This window comes from Artemia franciscana, chromosome 9 (assembly GCF_032884065.1).
Source record: "Artemia franciscana chromosome 9, ASM3288406v1, whole genome shotgun sequence".
Taxonomy (NCBI): Eukaryota; Metazoa; Arthropoda; class Branchiopoda; order Anostraca; family Artemiidae; genus Artemia; species Artemia franciscana.
Window position 1 is genome coordinate 47,947,081 of NC_088871.1, and position 22,033 is coordinate 47,969,113.

Below are 22,033 nucleotides of genomic sequence, written 5' to 3' on the forward strand. Positions count from 1 at the left end.
ACTATTTATTCTACGGCCTTTGTGATTCAGGGGTCATTCTTAAAGAATTGGGACACAATTCAAGCTTTTGTGTAAAGAGCGAGGTATTGACGAGGGGGCGAACCCCCTCATATATGTAATAAAAATATAAAAATATAGAAGTTCGTTACGAAAGTTAATTTGTAAGTTACGAATATTTATTACTAATAAAAACGCTCGTAAAAAAATAAAAAGTTCTATTTGTCTTTTTAAGTAACCAAAAATTGAAGGGCAACTAGGCCTCCTCCCCCACCCCTAGTTTTCTTACCAAATTTTCAGATAAAAACTGTGAGAAAGCCATTTAGCAAAAAAATTAATATGCAAATTTTGTTCTAATTATTCATGTGCGGTGAGCCAAAATCAAAACATGCATTAATTCAAAAACGTTAAAAATTAAATTAAAAAAAAGTTTTTTCAACTGAAAGTAAGGAACGACATTACAACTTAACACGAACAGAAATTATTCCATATATGAAAGGGGTTATCCCCTCCTCAACACCTCGCTCATTACGCTAAAGTTTAAAAAGAAGAGTTGTGAGAAAGAGTCAAACTCCAGCGTAAAGAGCGAGGCTTTGAGGAGGGGACAACCCCTTTCATATACAGAATTTTTCTGTTCGTTTTAATGTCGTTCCTTATTTTCAGTTAAAAAAACTTGTTTTTTATTTAATACTATCTAAAACCAAACCTAACTACTTTTCTCTTCAATTCTGTGTCTAGTGTGGCGCAATGGGTGGGAAAACTGCCGCAAAACTTGAGAAACTTTGAAGACAATTTTCTCGGAATAATGAAAATTGTATATATGAATGAATGGGAATTTATTTCATTTGTATCTGAGTGTGAAGAGCTCTCTGAGTTGCGAAATGAATATTTTGGACGAGTGTTTGGGAGTAAATACTGGTTAATTGAGTGGATGGCTCAGAGGAACGCATGTGCTATTAAACAGTTGCGTAAGTTTCTTTTTCTTTTTTTTGTGTTTTGTTGTTGTTCTCGTTTTTTTTATTTACGCTATCTAGAGTTGTATTTGGTTCCTGAGCTTTGTAGACTGTATTCTGTGTTGCTATGGCCTGCAGGGTTTTTGCAATAAATGTTATCTATACGAGTTTTTACCTTCGGAGGGCTGGAAAGTTCGCAAAATACTCATAATCATCAACAGTAAACTTCTCAAAAAGTGGTACTGATATTGAGACTAATGCTCTTATCGAAAATGATAGGGTTTCTTGGAAAAGTTTTGTCAATTTATTTGTTGCTCATCCAGAAGCTCATCTGTTCTTCTATTTTAACTTCCATAAGGTGACGTAAGCTGGAGTAACGTAAAATTATACGTAGACTTCTAGTCTACTTGGTACTGTCTACTTTACTGACAGAATTTGATACGTAAATAACGTAACGTCTTAAGATATGTTAGTGTGAAAGGACCATTAGGTTAATAATGAAATGGCGGAAAGAACATACAATTAAATCTAGATTACATGAACCATTTCTTTAGACTTCCGAAGAATTGAAAATGAATCACAGCTCAGCGTCAAGTTGATAATTACTACCCGAGGCCCTTGTTTTGATATTCTTCAGATGCTATGAATCATTTGACTGACAGTTTCAGTCTTGGTTGATAATTTGTAAGAGGTAAACAACCCCTAGGTAAAAGTACTTTTCTTGCATTTAGTGAACCAGTGTAGTGGTGTATATTGGGGGTAATGAGGGACGGCTGTCCCCGGGGGAACCTCTGAAGGTGTGCCAGATCGAGTTTTTTTGTTAATTCTTTGGACTACTTGTATCGTTGTAGTGATAGTTTTTTTTTTTGGGGGGGGATACTAAAACTGGAATTGGTACTTATCGGTTATATAATAGACACTCGTGAAGTGAAGTTCGATTAATGCTAATGAAATGAAACAAAATATGATTAATATATAATAGTTTAGGAACAAATTTGGGCTATATATTTGCATATTAGGGGAGAGCGGGGGTAAAGCATATCACATATTAAATGCGTAAACTAACCATTGCTGTATTTAATATATGCTATGAAGAAATATAATTGCCCGTTTTTTGATCCCTGGCAAATTCCAAATCTTGACGGGAACATCCATGGTAAGACACTATTTTCTATCACTAGTCAAAGCAAATTAACCGGTTATTATCCCATCTGACCTTTGCCATCCAAATGATCGACAGTATAAAGAAGTTACTTGACCAGTTTCTTGTGTCAAAATTTTATAGTGTCTATTATATAACCGATAAGTATCCTGAAATTTTGTCAGGTCGCTGAAAACCCTAGCTATGGATCTGAACTAGTGAAGGGAAAGTTCTCCCAGGGAGATCCCAAAATCTATTTTGGGATTTAGGTCATCTTCAAGGTAGTCCTATATCCTAGACGACCTATATCAGGTCGTCTTCAAGGTTCATCCTTGTTTGTTGGTGAATAGCTAAATTGTGTAAAAGCTAGAAAAATGAATTGGATAACTTTAATAAATCATGAATTGTTCTTGTTTGGGCTTACCCTTCACGCTCCGTCGTAAGCTTTTCAATAATTGTCTATGAAAACTATTTACTTATGCTAGGCCTAGGCTTTGTGTATTTCTAAGGATGAAATATCCGCGGTTTAGCAGTATGTCCCTTGGAACTCGAGATCTTAGATACGGTAATGTTAAACGGTTACTGTCTCACAATTTGACCCTGGTAACGTATTTATCAAACAGTTCGTGGTAACGAACTGTAGTAAGGAGCGACCCGGCTCAATATTAACCAAAACTCTAAAAAATGGAATTTTGATACCAATAGCTACATCAAAAGAATCGCATTTTAATGCTGGTTTTAAATATATAAGTTTCATCAAGTTTAGTCTTACCCATCAAAAGTTACGAGCCTGAGAAAATTTGCGTTATTTTAGAAAATAGGGGGAAACGCCCCCTAAAAGTCATAGAATCTTAACGAAAATCACACCATCAGATTCAGCGTATCAGAGAACCCTACTGTAGAAGTTTCGAGCTCCTATCTACAAAAATGTGGAATTTTGCATTTTTTGCCAGAAGGCAGATCACGGATGCGTGTTTATTTGTTTTTTTTTTGTTTTTTTTTCTTTTTCCCAGGGGTGATCGTATCGACCCAGTTGTCCTAGAATGTTGCAAGAGGGCTCATTCTAATGGAAATGAAAAGTTCTAGTGCCCTTTTTAAGTGACCAAAAAAATTGGAGGGCACCTAGGCCCCCTCCCACGCTAATTATTTTCCTAAAGTCAACGGATCAAAATTCTGAGATAGCCATTTTATTCAGCGTAGTCGAAAAACCTTATAACTAATGTCTTTGGGGACGACTTACTCCCCCACATTCCCCGTGGGAGGGGCAACAAGTTACAAACTTTGACCTGTGCTTACATATAGTAATGGTTATTGGGAAGTATACAGGCGTTTTCAGGAGGATTTTTTTGGTTTGGGGGAGGGGTTGAGAAGAGGGGGATATGCTGGGGGAACTTTCCTTCGAGAATTTGCAATGGGAGAAGAAAATTTCCATGAAGGGAGAGCAGGATTTACTAGCATTATTTAAAAAAAAACAATTAAAAAATAAAAGTGAAAAAGCTTGTTCAGCTGGAAGTAAGGAACAGCAATAAAACTTAAAACAAACAGAAATTATTACCCATATGAGGGCTCACCTCCTTCTAATACCTCGCTCTTTACGCTAAAGTATTTTCAGTAATTTCAACTACTTATTCTACGGCTTTTGTGATTCAGGGGGTCATTCTTAATGAATTGGGATAAAATTTAAGCTTTAGTGTAAAGAGCGAGGTACTGACGATGGGGCGAATCCCCTCAAATATGTAATAAAAACATGAGAATACAAAAGTTCTTTACGTAAGCTAATTTATAAGTTACGTAAATCTTTTACGAATAAAAAGATTCGTAAAAAATTAAAAGTTCTAGTTGCCTTTTTAATTAACCAAAAAATCGGGGGGGGGGCAACTAGGCTTCGTCCCCCGCTCTTTTTTTCTCAAAATCATTCGATCAAAATTATGAGAAAGCCATTGAGCCCAAAAAAAAAATATGCAAATTTCGTTTTGATTATTCCTCTGCGGAGAGCCAAAATCAAAACATGCATTGATTCAAAAACCTTTAGAAATTAAATAAAAAAACAAGTTTTTTTAACTGAAAGTAAGGAGCGACATTAAAACTTAAAACGCACAGAAATTACTTCGTATATGAAAGAGGCTGCTTCCTCATCAACGCCCCGCTCTTTACGCTAAAGTTTTTTACTGTTTTAAAAAGAAGAATTGAGAGAAATTGTCAAACTTTAGCGTAAAGAGCGGGGCGTTGATGAGGAAGCAGCCTCTTTCATATACGAAGTAATTTCTGTGCGTTTTAAGTTTTAATGTCGCTCCTTACTTTCAGTTAAAAAAACTTGTTTTTTTTTATTTCATCTTACCTTAGTACTTACTTGTATTTGTGGCGGGAACCAGGCGTTTCTACCTTTTCCGGTATCAAGGATCTTCAAAACCTGTTTGAACCACGTAGTGCAGTCTTCTGCCAGCTGCTTTACAAATGGGAGCCATTGAGTTGTTCATCTTTGACCAAACTTTCTGACCCCCCAATAGGTTCAAGGTCTGATTTAACCTAGTTCCACCACTTTTTCCGCTGTCCTCCTTGGCGTCTCTTTCACGAGTTAAGTGGCTCAGCTAGAAGGATTTGGCGAGGCAAGTATTCTGTTGGCCTCTGTCAGACATGACCCAACTCAGTTGACGCTCCTTGATCGTGATGGCAGCGCATCTCTTGATACCACAAATTTTTCTTATATCCACGTTTGATATGCGATCATTCAGATTTAACCCGAGAATGCTACGCACACAGGTATGCTCAAACACCTTTAGTGCATTTTCATGTAGTCGCTTTACTGACCAAGTTTCGCATCCATAAAGATTGTTCGAACCTAAGCCAGGTGGACTCGAACTTTAGTTCTTAGGCTAGTTTCACACCGGTTCCACAACGGTTTTCTAAGGGAAGCAAAGACTGCCTGTGCTTCCTGCAATCGCTGTTGAATATTGGGGTCAGAAGATCCATTAGTACAAAGCTAGGAGCCATGATATGGGAAGCTGTCGACCTGATCCAACTCTACTTGATTAACAGTCAACGAGATAGGATCAGTATGATTTAGTGTCATATATTTTCTCTTCCCTGTACTGACTTTAAAGCCAATGCGATCTGCCCAAGAAACTACCTCATCGAGCATCGTTGGAGCTTTCTCTGGGTCCGAGAGGATTGCGACATCATCATAGTATTTTAGGAATCCAAGTGAAAATTTCTGTCTAATCCGAACTCCTTCATGAGAAGACAGTGCATTTTCAGGCACCCAATCAATAGGTAAATCAATAGAGTTGGAGACAGGACGCAGCCATGTGTTACTCCAAACTCTGCCGGAAATTCTTCATTCTCTTCTCCGTAAACTTGAACTCAACTCACAGAACCTTTGTAGTCTGCTTTAAGCAGTTAAACAAATTTCAGGGAAATTCCATGATTTTCAAGAATTTTTCAAAGTTTTTGGCCAGTGATCGAATCGTTAGCGGAAACGAAGTCCAGAAATATCAGAATCAGGGACGGTTATACCTTTCAATTTGCTGGATAATGAGGCGAGGTGCAATAATACTGTGAGTGCAGTCTCTTCTAGGACGGAAACCGACTTGATTTTCACGTATTCTGTTCCCTCTTTCCCTCTTGAAGCGGTTAAGGAAAATGATCCCAATTTTTTTTTACTGCAGTGTCAATTAGATATATTCCCCGGTAATTTTTGCCCTCAGTTTTATCAGCTTTCTTGTAAAAAGGGAGAATAACTAATGTCTTCCAGTCCTTTGGGAAAGTGTTAGTCCTTCATGGTTCCTCAAGGATATCATGTAGCTGCTTCACTGTGATCTCGGGGCACTGTTTGTATATTTCCTGGAGGAGAGCATCTTGGCCTGAGGCTTTGTTGTTCTTCTAGGCCTTAATTGCTTTGAGTATTTCTGCTGTCGTTGGGAAGGCCAGCTCGATACTGTAAGGTTCTTTTTTAACACTAGGGGGGAAACAACTATGAATTGATGATGGGGATTGGTTAAGCAGTGTTTGGAAGTTATCTTTCCCTCTGATCAAACGTTCCTTTTGACAGCTAATGACTTTTCCTGTTCTGTCTCTGACAGAATTCAGACACAGCAGCTTTCTTACCAGTCGATTCCTTAAGAACCTGGTAGAATTTATGGGTGTATTGAGCGCATGCTGCTTTTTCTAAAGGCAAAGCAGTCTCTTCCCACATTTCGTGGTGGCCTAGACTAGCAGCGCGCTTAACCTGTTTGCGCAACTCTTTCGTGATATGTTTAGGGCTGCTCATCTTTTCCTAAGTTCTTCGACTATTGACAGGGTTCTGCTGGTAATACAATGCTGCCGCTTCACTTTCGTTTGGCCTAGGATATTTTCCGTGGTCTCTCTAATCACTGTTTTGAAGGTCTCCCATATTTGCTCAGGGTCGCTGTTTTCCTCTTCATTCAAGTTTCGGGCATCAAAACGGTTTGTTAACTCCATGTTTAGAGTTTGCTGAACTTCTTTATCTTGCAGCTTACCAATGTCGAGTTGGACTTCCGGTTTATTCTTTCTCCGAGATGCAAGACGATGTAGGATTTTCGCAAGCGCTAGGTTGTGATCAGACCCTGATTTTGAGCCTGTGTCTGCACCGTTATAAGAGTGGGGGTCTATTACTGAACTTCTCCAACGTTGGTGGAAGAGAATAAAGTCAATTTGGGCCGTAGTAACACCGTCATCGGGATGCCTGGTCAGTAGATGACTTGGCTTGTGCCCAAATATGGCGTTGGTTACAACAAGATGATTCATTAAAGCACAGTTTACCAGTCTTCGCCCATTTTCACATCTATGCCCCAGTCCAAACTTTCCAAGGACTTGTGTGGGGGTATCAAATAGACCAACTCTCGCGTTGAAGTCACTTGCAATAATCAGGCAGCTCGTGCAGCAACTGAAGAAGACAGTTGTTGCAATTCTGAATGGAATTCCTCCTTAGCATTAACTGTGGCATCGCGAGTAGGAGCGTATGTGGAGATAATGGATACGTTTACAGGGCTTCCTTTAAGCCTAATCATAGCCAGTCTGGGAGAAACAGGATCCCTCTCAAGAAGTGCGTTTTTGGATCTTTGGCTCATGATGAAAACAACGTCATGGAGTCCTGAGTTATCGTTTGCTCCAGAGTAGAAAAAGTGGTACTGTTGTACTGTTTCCGGGCGCTGTAATTACTGTAGAGCCAGAACCGGAGATTTTGGTCTAAGAAACACATAATATGTCAAAACTGTATTTTTCCATGTCATGGACAAGGAGAGCTTGCCTAGCTTCCTGTTTAACAGATCTGACGTTCCAACAAGCATTTGTTTTTCTTGATTTTGCTTGTTTTATGTCTGTAGATGGGTTTCCCAAGGATATGGCTTGTAGATTTTTCAACTTCGTCGCCATATTCGAAGTCGTGTCGCCTGCCGAAAACGCCATAGTAAAGTTTGCTTGCTTACTTCTCGACACCCGCGACAAAAGGGTAGCGTCTCATGCCGGGAACACCGTAGCCGCATTCATAATTTTTCTAGGTCTAAGGTCCATTGATATTTCTTGGGAATAGAGTTAACCGCAAGGTACCCAGTCTTGCGGGTGCCCTAAAAGGGTTGAGGCACCCCTTTGCAGAAGCTGTTGTCCATAGATCTTGATATTACGCCCTGCCGCAGTTATCCTATAAAAGATCCTCCCATGATGATGTTCTGCGTCACCATGCAATTTAATCCATTGCTGGGAGAAGGTTTTTAACTCACGGGACACGCCGGTAAGCCCTGCTGAGTCTACATTTGAGGGGCCTTCTTCCTTCTGCGCCTGTATTTACAGCCCCCGGGCAAGGGTGCCCCAGTGTCTATTATGGACCCCCAGGGACCTGGTCCCTCTTTGTCCGCGCCTCCTATGGAGGTACCTAAGATATCCGTAGTGTTCCCCCTTTCCGCCCCCTGGGGACACGTTGAGTGGCCTGGAGGAGGCCCCTACTGAGAAGATGCCTTAGTAGTATCTCAGCTTACCATAGTAGGACCAAACAGTCGTTTTGTGGCACAAAATGACCGAAACGACGCTTTAGTGTGGCGCGATCAGTTTGTTTGTTTTAAAGGTCACTGGAGCTCGTAATTTCTGCTTGAATCAACACTTTCTATATTTCCATTGTTTTTGTTTAAATGTACGGATATATTGGATTTGATTGTCTATTTTTTTCAATAAGATTGCACTCCTTTTTCTAAAATATTGATATGTTTTGTTTTGCTAATAACTGTTCATAGATGGCTTTAGGGGGATTCAATAACTTAAAGGATCACTATCTCGTCTAGAGTCTCGGATATCTCGGATAAGAGATCCGAATAAGCAACAGAAAAATAAAGGCCGACATCTTTTTTTCCAGAAATCTTAGGAAAAAATATGTAACTTCTTCAGTTTTGTGCTGGAGATCGAGATATTGAGTTTTAATGAAACTTTCATCACTCGAAAGTGTGATTTTTAATTTTTTGATCAAACAGAGCAGAATTTTCTTTTTACACTTCATTTTAGAGCACTCCCTTAAAACGTTCTAGCGTACCTGTAGGGAAAACGCTAAAAATCAGCTCAAAAGAAATACCATTTGAGCAATTTGATAGCGTTGGGAGCTCTCTATGATACTACCCTTTTTGATTGAAAACCTTGCCGACACTGGGGGCGCAAAATTTGATGGTCTCACCAATCAAATTTCATTCTGCTCAAAAGCTTCCAAAATGATTCAAAGGCCTCTCAAAGATTCAAAGCTCTCAACCGACATTGAGGTCCGCAAAATGTTTTTATGGTACGTAATAGTCTTAATAAATATTATATATTTAGACTCAGCATGGTAATAAGTAGATAAAGTCCGTTAGGTTAGTCCAGAGGCCGATTTGTTTTGTTTTTTCGCCCCTTCAATCGGAAATATCCTCTGATCATTTGTACTTCCCGTAAGGGCTGCACTCGTATTCATCTATGGTTTGATGTATATTTTGTACATTTTTTAGTTTTAGTTCCTACTGACTTCATTATCATGATTAAATAAAAAAACAGGTTTTTTTCACCTGAAAGTAAGGAGCAATATTAAAAGTTAAAACGAACAGGAATTATTACTTTTACGAGGGGGTTGCCCCCTCCTCAACACTTTGTTCTTTATGCTAAAGTTGTTCATTACTTTTAAAGAGCTTCTTAATGTTGTAATTAAATGAGCCTTGTGTTTCAGGAGTTGTTCTTAAAGAATTGAGACACAATTCAAATTTTAGCGTAAAGAGCGAGGTGCTGAGGAGGGGAACTTCCTCGCATTCGAAATAATCTCTGTTCGTTTTTAGTTTTAATATTGCTCCTTACTATCAGTTGAATTTTTTTTAAATTTAGTTTCTGATCGTTTTTTAAATAACGCCAGAAAATCCGACTTCACCTCTACGGAAAAATCCCCCTTCCCACGGAAATATCCTATGTTTAATTCAATCTTGGTGAAAATTTACCCTGGAAAATTACCCTTAACACATCCACGCATAAAATTTAGTCAGTAAAGGGAAAGCAAGACATGTAAAGAAATTTCGTATGGGAATTCTGGCAAATTCTCCTCACTATACAATTTACCCTGAAAAGTTCACCCCCTAGAAAATTCTCTCTCCCTGGAAAATATTCTTCGTGCAAAATAAGCCGTTAGAATAAGCCTTCTCCCGATGTTTTACACCCACTGGGTCAATACGATCACCCCCGGAGAAAAATAATAATAGGCTAAACACGCATCCGTGATCTTTCTTTTGACAAAAAGTACAAAATTCCACATTTTTGCAGACAGGAGCTTGAAACCTCTACAGTATGGTTCTCTGATACGCTGAATCTGATGACGTGATTTTCATTTAGATTCTGTGATTTTTAGGGGGTCTTCCCACATTTTTTGTAAATTAGGCAAAGTTTCTCAGGCTGGAACCTTTGATGAGTTTAACTAAACTTAATAAAACTTATTAAAAATATTAAACTATATTAAAATCAGCATAAAACTATATTAAAAATCAGCATAAAAATCCAATTCTTCCAATATATCTATTGGTATCAAAATTCCGTTTTTTTAGAGTTTCGGTTACTATTGAGCCGGGTCGCTCCTTACTTACAGTTCGTTACCGTGAACTGCTCGAAAAACGTATCCGTTCACTCCTTGTATTAATTCATGCTTATCAAATTATCTGAAGAATCAGTTTGTTTTCCTTATTTCTTTGGTCATGGACACTTCCAAGGACAGAACGTTTTGTCCAGTGGTGGTTATGGGCTCTCTTGCACCGGGGCATCTCTTGGACCCAAAATCTGAACCCCCCCCCCCTGTCAGCCATGGAATTTTCAGGCCAAATTTAAAAAATCCATATATTAACAAAATTGTTTTCAATTTATTAGCTAATTAATAATTTATTTTAAATATTTATTATTTAAATTGTTTAATTATTATTCATTATTTTACTTTGATTATTTTCACTTTCCTTATTTAATTATTATTTTTATTTTTTTATTTGATTAATTAATCAATGATTTATTAAATATTTTCATTTATTAATTGTGCCCTCTACTTTATTTTAATAAAACAATATTTCCGAATTTCACAATAATCATAACCGTTAGGTTATTAATTTGAAATTTTGTGCCCCTAAAATTTATGTTCCTCTTTATCCCCCCCCCCTAAAACCGCCTCTGTTATTGTCCCAACCTAAGAAAATCTGTGAAATCATGCATAAATCGAAGTTTTGACTGAATAGCTTAAATTACTCCCACACCTCTCACGTGCCTGGGTTCTGCCACCTCCACCTAGGAATAATCCCTCGCTGCATCCACACCCTTAATATTTTTTATTATGGTTTAGCACATTGGAAGGTCATTCACTTTGACAGTTCCGTTGTTTGGTCATATGTCTCACGCAAAGATTTTCGTCCGTGAAGCAGAAAACAAATCATTTTTGGCATCAATTTAGTTATTTTTTCCTTTTTTTTGTGTGTGGGAACTTTGCATGTTCTTTTGTTTTCATTAGAACATATTCTGGTACTTGAATTACGTCTCATCTATTTTTGTTCCTAATCATATTCCCGAAAAAAAAATACGAAAAGAGACGATCACATTTGTATGGCAACTGCTAACTATTGTATGCTAACTATTTCTCTAGAAGTGAATTGGACTAAGTCCATGCTAAAATAGTGCTCAAGTCAAATTTTCTGCACTCAAGAATCAACGAAAATCTTGTATTATTTCCCTGGCTAAGGCCTGGATTATTAATTCAAAATTAACAATGTTCCCCTAATCACTACATACAACAAAATTTAAAAAAACCTAGTTTTTTTAGGGAAGTAAAGTGCAAAATTGAAATTTAAAACTAACAAAAATTATTCTTTCACGGTCCATCTAACATATATCAATAAAACTAGTACAAATAATCCAACTAATTATATTTACCTATGTTTGTAGGATTACTTACTTACTTGTACTTGTGGCGAGAATCAGGCGTTTCCACCTCGCCCGGCATCGATGATCTTAGAGACCTTCTTGGACCATGTTGCTCGATCTTGTGCCAGATCGAGTTTGTATGATTATAGAAAACTATCGCTTTACTGAAAACACAAAAACCAAGTTTAAAACACAAGAATGTTGAATTATTAGTTAAAAGTGAGTACGTAGCCTGACAACAACAAACTAATCCGTAAAGCTTTTCATAGTCTTACATCAACTGTGGCATCAGAGGCTTTCAGTACACAATTAGAATTCTCTTAAAAACATAAGGATAAAAATACTACTACTACTAACTACTACTAATAACTCACTGCAGCACCAAGCCGCCTGAGGCCAACACAGCTACGCACGCTCCTCCTCCAACCTAATCTATTTAAAGCCTCCCTCTTTACACCCTCCCAGGAAGTTCCCATTTCCTTTAAATCCTTATTTATGACATCCTCCCAACCCAGACAAGGACGACCTGCTTTCCGTGTAGCCCCAGACGGTTGGCCAAAAAGGACAATCTTCGGTAATCTGTCATCCTTCATCCGTAGAACGTGGCCTAGCCATCTCAACCTTTCTTTCATTATAGCCCCAGAAAGCGGGATTGAACCACACTTTTCGTACAACCTACTGTTTGAAATACGGTCAGTCAGCCGGGTACCCAGAACAATCCGTAGGCAATTTCTCTGGAAAACATCTAGTAAATTTTCATCTGCTTTTCGGAGTGTCCATGCTTCAGAGCCATATTTGACCACTGTCATCACTGTAGCTTCCAATATTCTAATCTTGGTTTGTAGGCTTATCTTTCTATTCTTTTTGCGGTTATTCTAGCTTAATAACCGCAGAGTCATTGAACAGCATACATAAATATTGGATTGATTTATCAGGTAACATTTTGGTCTTACCAACTATGATACCAATAGTGAGTAATAAACAATCGTAAATTGTAAGAAACACATTTTAGTATTGTTCAGAAAGAAAATCAAATAAGCCATAATATGAACTCTTTAAATCCGGTAATTGCTCTCTATACAATAGAGGATTTCAGGTTGTGATGAAATTTTAAAGCTAGTCTAAAGTCATAATACTATCAAGATGATTTCGCATCGAACTTGTCTACAAACTAATCATGACATATCCTTTTCATAACCAAAAGGAGAACCAATCATTGGACTCAACCATTGTGCAGAAAATGCTACCAAATTAAACGAAAAGAAAAATGAAGCAACAATCCTAAATTTATTTATTTACTATAATTATTTTTTATACTTATTTATATACTATTTACTTATGAAATTTAAATTTCGCTCCCTGCTTTCGGTTGATTTTTATATTTTTAAATTGTGATCGTTTGTCAAACAATGCCAATAAATCTATGCTACAAATGGTGTACACGATTTTTGAAGGTGGTTTACTTCGACAGTCAGGAAAGAGTAACTATTTTCTAAAGATATTTTTACTATATATATTATATACATTGATTCCTCTGTATACATTACGGATAGTTTTATTATGTCATGCTACCTTATTTATATAGTCCTACTATATAAAGTATCCTTTATCGGTTTGCTTTTACTGTACCTAAGCTCCTGTATTGTTTTATGTTTTCAGGGAAGCGCTAGTTTTCAATAATCCTATAAAGATAGGAAAATATAATTAGTTGGTTAATTTGTACTAGTTTTATTGATAAATGTTAGATAGACTGTGAAGCAATAATTTTTGTTCGTTTTAAGTTTCAAATTTGCTCTTTATTTCCCTAAAAAAAAAACATCGATTTTATGACACTTCGTATCTACCAAGTGACATATAGCGATCGCAAATTCTGTCGGTTTGTCTATTCCGGTTTTGCTAGTTTAGGCACTTCCAGGTAAGCTAGGAAGATGAAATTTGGCAGGCGTATCAGGAACCAAACCAAATTAAATTAAAAATTGTCGTTTACCCGTTTCGATAATTTGGTGGGTTGGGGGCGAGTGTGGGGACGGTTAAATAGGAAAAATTAGAAAAAACGAGTATTTTAAACTTATGAACGGGTGATTGGATATTAATGAAATTTGATGTTTGGAAGGATATCGTGTCTCAGAGCTCTTATTTTAAATCCCGGCCGGATCTGGTGACATTGGGGGGAGTTGGGGGGGAGGAACCTAAAATCTTGGAAAACGCTTAGAGTGGAGGGATCGGGATGAAACTTGGTGGGAAAAATAAGCGCAAGTCCTAGATACGTGATTGACATAACTGGAAGGGATCCGCTCTCTTTGGGGGAGTCGGGGGGGGGGGGGTAGGGTTAATTCTGAAAAATTAGAAAAAATGAGGTATTTTTAACTGAGGAGTGATTTGATCATGAAATTTCATATTTAGAACGAACTCGTAACTCAAATCTCTTATTTTAAATCCCGACCGGATCCAGTGTCGTTGGGGGGGGACCGGAAATCTTGGAAAACGCTTGAAGCGGAGAGATCAGGATGAAACTTGGTGGGAAGAATAAGCACAAGTCCAGGATACGTGACTGATATAGCCGGACTGGATTCGCTCACTTTGGTGGAGTTGGGGGGAGGGGCAATTGGGAAAAATTAGAAAACATGAGATATTTGGAACTTACGAACAGGTGATCAGATCTTAATGAAATTTGATATTTAGAAGGATATTGTGCTTTAGAACTCTCATTTTAAATCCCGACCAGGTCTGGTGACATTGGGGGATTGGGAGGAGGAAACAGAAATCTTGGAAAATGCTTAGAGTGGAGAGATCGGGATGAAACTTGATGGGAAGAATAAGCACAGGCTATAGATACGTGATTGTCATAATTGAAACGGATCCGTTCTCTTTGGGGGAGCTGGGGGTTGTTAATTTGGAAAAATAAGAAAAATCGAGGTATTTTTAACTTAAGAACGGGTGACCGAATCTTAATGAAATTTGATATTTAGAAAGAAGTCATGTTTCAGAGCTCTTATTTTAAATCTCCACCGGATTTGTTTACATTGGGGGATTTGGAGGGGGAAACCGGAAATCTTGGAAAACGCATTGAGTGGAGAGATCGGGACGAAACTTGGTGGGTAGAATAAGCAAATGTCGTAGATACGTGATTGAAGTAACCGGACTGGGTCCGCTCTCTTTGGGGGATTTCGGGGTTGGGGCTCAGTGCTTTTGCGAGTTGGTGCTTCTGGACCTGCTAAGACGATGAAAATTGGTAGGCGTGTCAGGGAGCTGTACAAATTGACTTGATAAAGTGGTTTTCCCCTATTCGGCCATCTGGGGGGGGGGCTGAAGGGAGAGGAAAAATTGGGGTATTTTTAAATTACGAGTGGGCGGTCGGATCTTAATGAGTTTTGATATTTAGAAGGACTTCGTGGCTCAGAGTTCTTATTTTAAATCCCAACCGGCATTAAGCCTCTGATTTTCGTTTTAAATCTATCTATTGATTCTTGGAATTTTGCTAGAGCTTATACCATATGAGCTCTTGGCTCTTGGCTCTTCCGACCCCGTAACTAGTGCCATATGAGCTCTTTAGTCTTGTTTAAATTAATCTTTGCCCATTTTTAATTTAAATTTAATGTAGAAGTTTTAAGTTTTAATTTCGCTCCTTACTTTCGGTTGAATTTTTTTTTATTTAATTTATGATAGTTTGTTGAACAATGCCGATATGCTACAAAATGGTGTACACGATTTTTGAAGGTGGTCTACCTCGACAGTCAGGAAAGAGCAACTATTTTCTAAAGAGATTTTTGAGGTTCTCAAAGTCTAAGGAAAATGTTGGTATGTCCAACTTATTTTACTAAACATCTCCTCCCTGATAAACACCAACATATTTTAGACATACAGGCTTGGAATAGCAATAAACCAAAAAAAAAAAAAAAAAAAAAAAAAAAAATGGAAAGTAACCTGACAACTAGAAAATTATCACAGAAAAAACTGCAAATAGGTGTTTAGTGCAATGATTTCTCTATATACGTTACAAATTGTTTTATTATGTCTATCAAACAGAATAAAAAGTAAATAATATTAACAAATATAATAATAAATAATCCTTCTTTGAAGATACAACTTGAGTGGTTCCAGATCTATATGCCTACACTTCTCAAACTCCTAAGTGGCAAGGGGGTGGGTTCCGAGGCGTATTTTGTTCCAAAAATAGTGCATGGAACATTCAAAATTCAAAAAAAAATTCACAAAAATAGTGAATTAGCAGAAAAATAATCATATTTAAGGATCAAAACCATAATTGGAAAAAAAAAATGCCCGATAAGGATTTGAACCTTTGCCATTCTTATTTAAAGTGTAATGCGCTTGCAACTGAACTACGGCGGCTGATAATTGAATTTACCATTTACTGGATTTTATAGGATCATAATTGCGTAACGGTACTTCTGTATTATACCGCCAACACCCAAGTTCTTCATCCATTGAAAATCTCCTAGAAATTCTAGTAGCCCACTAGTCTTAGCTTTTCCACCTGAGACACCAATGACACCAATAGCGTCATCTTTAGTGCCATTTGGCCCTTGCAGATGATGGAATTTATGGGGAAAATATAGATATGAGAAATAGCTTTTATATGAGCTATTAAACATCGATCTACCTGTTAGTAGCCCGCTAGCTCCACTCCTTGAGAATTGTCACAAAAGTGTAATTTTTAGTGTCATATGGCACTTGCAGATGGTGGAATTTATGGGGAAAATATAGATATGAGAAATAGCTTCCAAGTGAGCCATTGAAAATCTCCTAGAAATTCTAGTAGCCCACTAGTCTTAGCTTTTCAACCTGAGACACCAATGACACCAATAGCGTCATCTTTAGTGCCATTTGGCCCTTGCAGATGGTGGAATTTATGGGGAAAATATAGATATGAGAAATAGCTTTTATATGAGCTATTAAACATCTATCTACGTGTTAGTAGCCCGCTAGCTCCACTCCTTGAGAATTGTCACAAAAATGTAATTTTTAGTGTCATATGGCACTTGCAGATGGTGGAATTTATGGGGAAAATATAGATATGAGAAATAGCTTCCAAGTGAGCCATTGAAAATCTTCTAGAAATTCTAGTAGCCCACTAGTCTTAGCTTTTCAACCTGAGACACCAATGACACCAATAGCCTCATCTTTAGTGCCATTTGGCCCTTGCAGATGGTGGAATTTATGGGGAAAATATAGATATGAGAAATAGCTTTTATATGAGCTATTAAACATCGATCTACCTGCTAGTAGCCCGCTAGCTCCACTCCTTGAGAATTGTCACAAAAATGTAATTTTTAGTGTCATATGGCACTTGCAGATGGTGGAATTTATGGGGAAAATATAGATATGAGAAATAGCTTCCAAGTGAGCCATTGAAAATCTCCTAGAAATTCTAGTAGCCCACTAGTCTTAGCTTTTCCACCTGAGACACCAATGACACCAATAGCGTCATCTTTAGTGCCATTTGGCCCTTGCAGATGGTGGAATTTATGGGGAAAATATAGATATGAGAAATAGCTTTTATATGAGCTATTAAACATCTATCTACGTGTTAGTAGCCCGCTAGCTCCACTCCTTGAGAATTGTCACAAAAGTGTAATTTTTAGTGTCATATGGCACTTGCAGATGGTGGAATTTATGGGGAAAATATAGATATGAGAAATAGCTTTTATATGAGCTATTAAACATCGATCTACCTGTTAGTAGCCTGCTAGCTCCACTCCTTGAGAATTGTCACAAAAATGTAATTTTTAGTGTCATATGGCACTTGCAGATGGTGGAATTTATGGGGAAAATATAGATATGAGAAATAGCTTTTATATGAGCTATTAAACATCTATCTACGTGTTAGTAGCCCGCTAGCTCCACTCCTTGAGAATTGTCACAAAAATGTAATTTTTAGTGTCATATGGCACTTGCAGATGGTGGAATTTATGGGGAAAATATAGATATGAGAAATAGCTTTTATATGAGCTATTAAACATCTATCTACGTGTTAGTAGCCCGCTAGCTCCACTCCTTGAGAATTGTCACAAAAATGTAATTTTTAGTGTCATATGGCACTTGCAGATGGTGGAATTTATGGGGAAAATATAGATATGAGAAATAGCTTTTATATGAGCTATTAAACATCTATCTACGTGTTAGTAGCCCGCTAGCTCCACTCCTTGAGAATTGTCACAAAAATGTAATTTTTAGTGTCATATGGCACTTGCAGATGGTGGAATTTATGGGGAAAATATAGATATGAGAAATAGCTTTTATATGAGCTATTAAACATCTATCTACGTGTTAGTAGCCCGCTAGCTCCACTCCTTGAGAATTGTCACAAAAGTGTAATTTTTAGTGTCATATGGCACTTGCAGATGATGGAATTAAAAAAAACACTTATGTTCGAGAAAAAGCTTTTGAATGAGTTATTAAACATCTCTCCACGATGTTCTGGTAAACCGCTAGCCCTAAAAAAAAAGAATAATAAAAAACAACAACAAAAAACGGGAAACAGATTAGTACTACCCATGCAAAAAATTGATTTTCTTTGTTTTACAGGGTGGGTGACCGTAATTTTCCTGTGCAAGGCTTTTGACTATGCTAATTCAAATGGTACATTTTTCATTTCGATCTGACGCCGTTTTCGAGGGGTTAAGGTCTTTTGTTTTTTTTTATCACCATACATTTCTTTTCGTAAACTTGCACTTTTAAGACGAACCGAAATAATAGTTACCATTCTTGAATCAGTATCATATGACATTTTTTTCACTAGGTATATTTTTTAAACGCGTTTTTTAACGTATAACATTTTTTTTTACTATGGGCTGTTGTGATGATGGTTCTGTACGTGGGCAGAGAGGTCAGCTGCCCCTCCTCCCTTAGTTTTCTTACATCTGACTTTAGATTATCTTTATCGTGTATCTTTACACTTACTCTGGTATGCTCCCCCACCCCAGATTTTGTAACCTAAAAGTGCTCCTGTCTACATACGAATTAATTCATACATAAATTTCTTTTCGGGAAGGGGCACATACGAAAGTTCTTGGGTAACTCAGGTCTGGATGCCCCTCCCTGCGAACAACATAACCTTAATATATTATTTTTGAACGTGCCTTTGTTGTTTGTTCGGGACTGAGTCGATTTTGCCTCTAAATGTTTCAGTTGGGAATATTATCCAGATAGTAATAACGGGCAATAAATTATTGGATCTCAATTAACGAATATTAGTCAGTCGAAATAAATATCCGATTCCTGACAAGGCCATATCCAGGATTTTGTTCGGGGGGGGGGGGCTGAAACCCCCTACATCCCTGGAAACGGCCTAGGATACAGGGGTAGTAACAATTTGCAATATTGAAGTGCCGAGGTCAGTGGAAACGAAATCTGAATATTCGAATTCCTTCAAAAGAAACTTGTATAACCGTGTAACCGTGAATTTTGAACGAAAAAGACCTCTATATGCAGTTATGTTTTTTTTTTTTAGTTTTTTGTAATAACCTGTGTCAAATTAAAAAAAAGAAAGGAAAGAGGGGGGGGGGGCAGCAAAAATAAGCCAAAAACCTGGCACCAAATGCTTAATAAAGTGTAAGTTTTTTTGACGATGTAGTTGGCTTTGGTATTCAGCAGATCACCAAAGTTTGTATTTATGGGCAAAAGAGTTTTCAAATTCAACTGATTAGTTTGACTTTTTTTTTCATAAGTCATGTCCCACCACTGACAATTTTTTCATGTGGCGCCACTGAAAATAATGCCACCCTGGATCTAAAAACTTAATAATTTTGAAACAATCAAAAGAAAATATTAGAAAATCGTGGGTTTTCATTGATAAATAAACCTAGGATATGCGTAGGGAGTATACATTGCTTCAATTTTCATGTCCTTGGCATTATAAGGCTGCTAGCGCATGTTACAGATTGTGAAGATTTCCTAACTTGGTGTTGTAAACCTATTTTGTGACTTGTTTCTTATAAGATTCTAGCATGTCTCAAATCAATGCTAGTCTAATTCCCTCGATCATGGAACATGTTTTAAGTTAAAACACATATGAATTGAGTTTTCATGCATCAGCTTTAAGAACTCATAGCATATATTTATTATTGACTAGTAAATCAGACAAACTGGTGAGTTTATCCGAAATTTATTTCTTTAAGGCCGTGATTAAGTAAACTTGAAAACATCGAGGTTCAAAATCAATGTTATGGTAGCCTTCTGTCTCTCAATTCTTTAGAGACCGTCGATTGTCAAAAGCCCTTAAAATAGCACTTATTCATTGGCGGAAATAGCAGGTTAATTATACCAGTTTGTAAATCTGGTCTCTAGGGGTGTTATCGGCGATCTGAAACGATATTTTCTGGCAAAAAAAACTTGTAAAAATTTTCAGGTAGCTGAAAATATTTTATGGGACTGTTCGAAAACAGGAAAATACATCGAAAAATGGTTGCAATCGTCTTTCAGGTTATTGTCTTCTGCTCATGATAGTACTAATTTTGTTCTAAAAGCAATATCCTTCATAGAGTACACTTGTGAAAAAGAGCGAGGCATTTTCTAAGATTTCTAAGCAACTAGAGGAAATAAAGCAAAATCCTAGCAAACATTTTGTAGAATCTTCAAGAAGCTAAGGCCTGATATTAAAAGCGGTATCTTCCGCCAATGAATACTTGAGTACTTTTTAAATATAAATTTTTGATTTTAACAGGGGATTTTCGATTTCCATCAGTTCACTTAATCACAGCCGTAAACACATATGGCCTTCCTTGGTATAAAGAAAAATAATCAAAAATAGGGTTTTTTAAGGCCAAACGAAAATACCGAAAAAAGCAGATATTTCGAGATAAAGGAGAATATTTGAGATATTAAGAGAATATTAATGTTCAAGATATTAAGAGAACATTAATATTCGAGATATTAAGAGAACATTTATGTTTATTAATTTGTTTATTATTAAGAGAAAATAAAGAAAAATTATAAAACTTTTGACCCTACAAAGGCTCTAAAAAATTTAGGGAAAATACCCAAAAAAGACAAAGAAGGCCAAAAAACAGGGAGAGTCAATTTGAAAAAAACAAGCAAGTGAAAACCAATAAAAACTAAAATTAAAAGATAAATAGAATTCAATAAAATCCAAAATTTAAAGGACTACCTAACAACCAGAGGGGAGTCACTCATCAATACCCATGGTTGGCAAAAAATTCTGAACTTCCCTCGAAGGATACTAGTAAATCTAGTTTAATCTAGTAAAACATTTACTAGTATGTCTTCTGTTTTTTTTTAGTATGTTACATGTATGTTTTTTTTTCAGTTTCGTTGAGCCTTAAAAAACCATTCGTGATCGTTTTTTCTGTATATTTTACCCGAATGTTACTCTTTTGGGTATATATAGGTCCTTGTGAATTTTAAGCCTTACCGTACAATTTTTTTGTTTGGTATAAATTTTTTGAGGGTGTAAATTTAATTGAGTGCAGAGAATAACAAATTGGAAGCTGCAAATTAACAAGCAAATAATCGTGTGAGAAATATAGAGAATTTTCGAAATGCATCGTATATATATATATATATATATATATATATATATATATATATATATATATATATATATATATATATATATATATATATATATATTATAATTCTAATATTATTATATAATATTATATAATTATTGTAAACTTTCCAGGCAACTGTCTTTGGAATTATATATTACTTTTTTTTACTCTTTTTTAATTCTTTTTTTTACTCTTTAGTACCGATACACATTATGCACAAATGCACAGTATTTAGCATCAATATGTTTTTGAAAGAGTATGTCGTTAAAAAACACTCTTCGTATCAAAACCCTTGTTTTATTGATTGAAATTCTTGAAACAACGAAACGAAAAGCTGGTCCGTCGAGAATTGGGTAAGAGGAGGTCGCAAGGAAGGATTTAAGGGAAATTGGAACTTCGGGGGGGGGGAGTGTAAATAGGAAGGCTATACATAGGTTAGGATGAAGGAGGACCGTACTTAGCTGTGTTGGCATCAAGTGACTTGATCCTGAAGTGAGTTGTCAGTAGTAGTATCAGGTATATGGTGAGATAACATATGGAATGAAAGTGGCCGTTATTTCTATGCTTGGCATGTTCTTATTTATTTCTTTAAATACTAAAATTAGTCAAAATATTGATATTGGTCTGTACGGATAAATATATAAATATCGTATATTCTACGGTCTGTACGATGTTGGCCCATGCGGGTAAAATCAGCCAAGACTAATGTCTAACAAATAATAACAAAAGCTTGATGAGACATCAAAGTTTTTGATACATTTGGTATTTTTTCGTATATGAAACTGCATATATAATTTTGGATGCATGTAAAACCACTTCAGCTACTTCAAAATAAAGCAGTGAGGGTACAGAAATTTTTTATGGTAACCGTCAAAAAATGCATCAGGAACGGAAACAATATTTTTTTTCTTAATTGATTAGATTTAAAACGTGTAAGAGAAGTTAATATTTCGATGTAGCATTTTTAAATACAAAATCCTAGGAATTATTTTTACGAAAAATTGTCTTTG

General features: G+C 36.6%; 1 protein-coding gene across 1 annotated transcript in view; it reads left to right on the forward strand.

Annotated features, from left to right (window-relative positions):
- Nucleotides 1-649: 649 nt before the first annotated feature.
- Nucleotides 650-22,033, forward strand: part of LOC136031539 (uncharacterized) — a 29,414-nt gene continuing 8,030 nt past the window's right edge. The window contains exon 1 of the mRNA XM_065711208.1: nt 650-965. Coding sequence (XP_065567280.1) covers nt 803-965 — 163 coding nt within the window. The 5' untranslated portion in view covers nt 650-802. The remainder of the gene's footprint in view (nt 966-22,033) is intronic.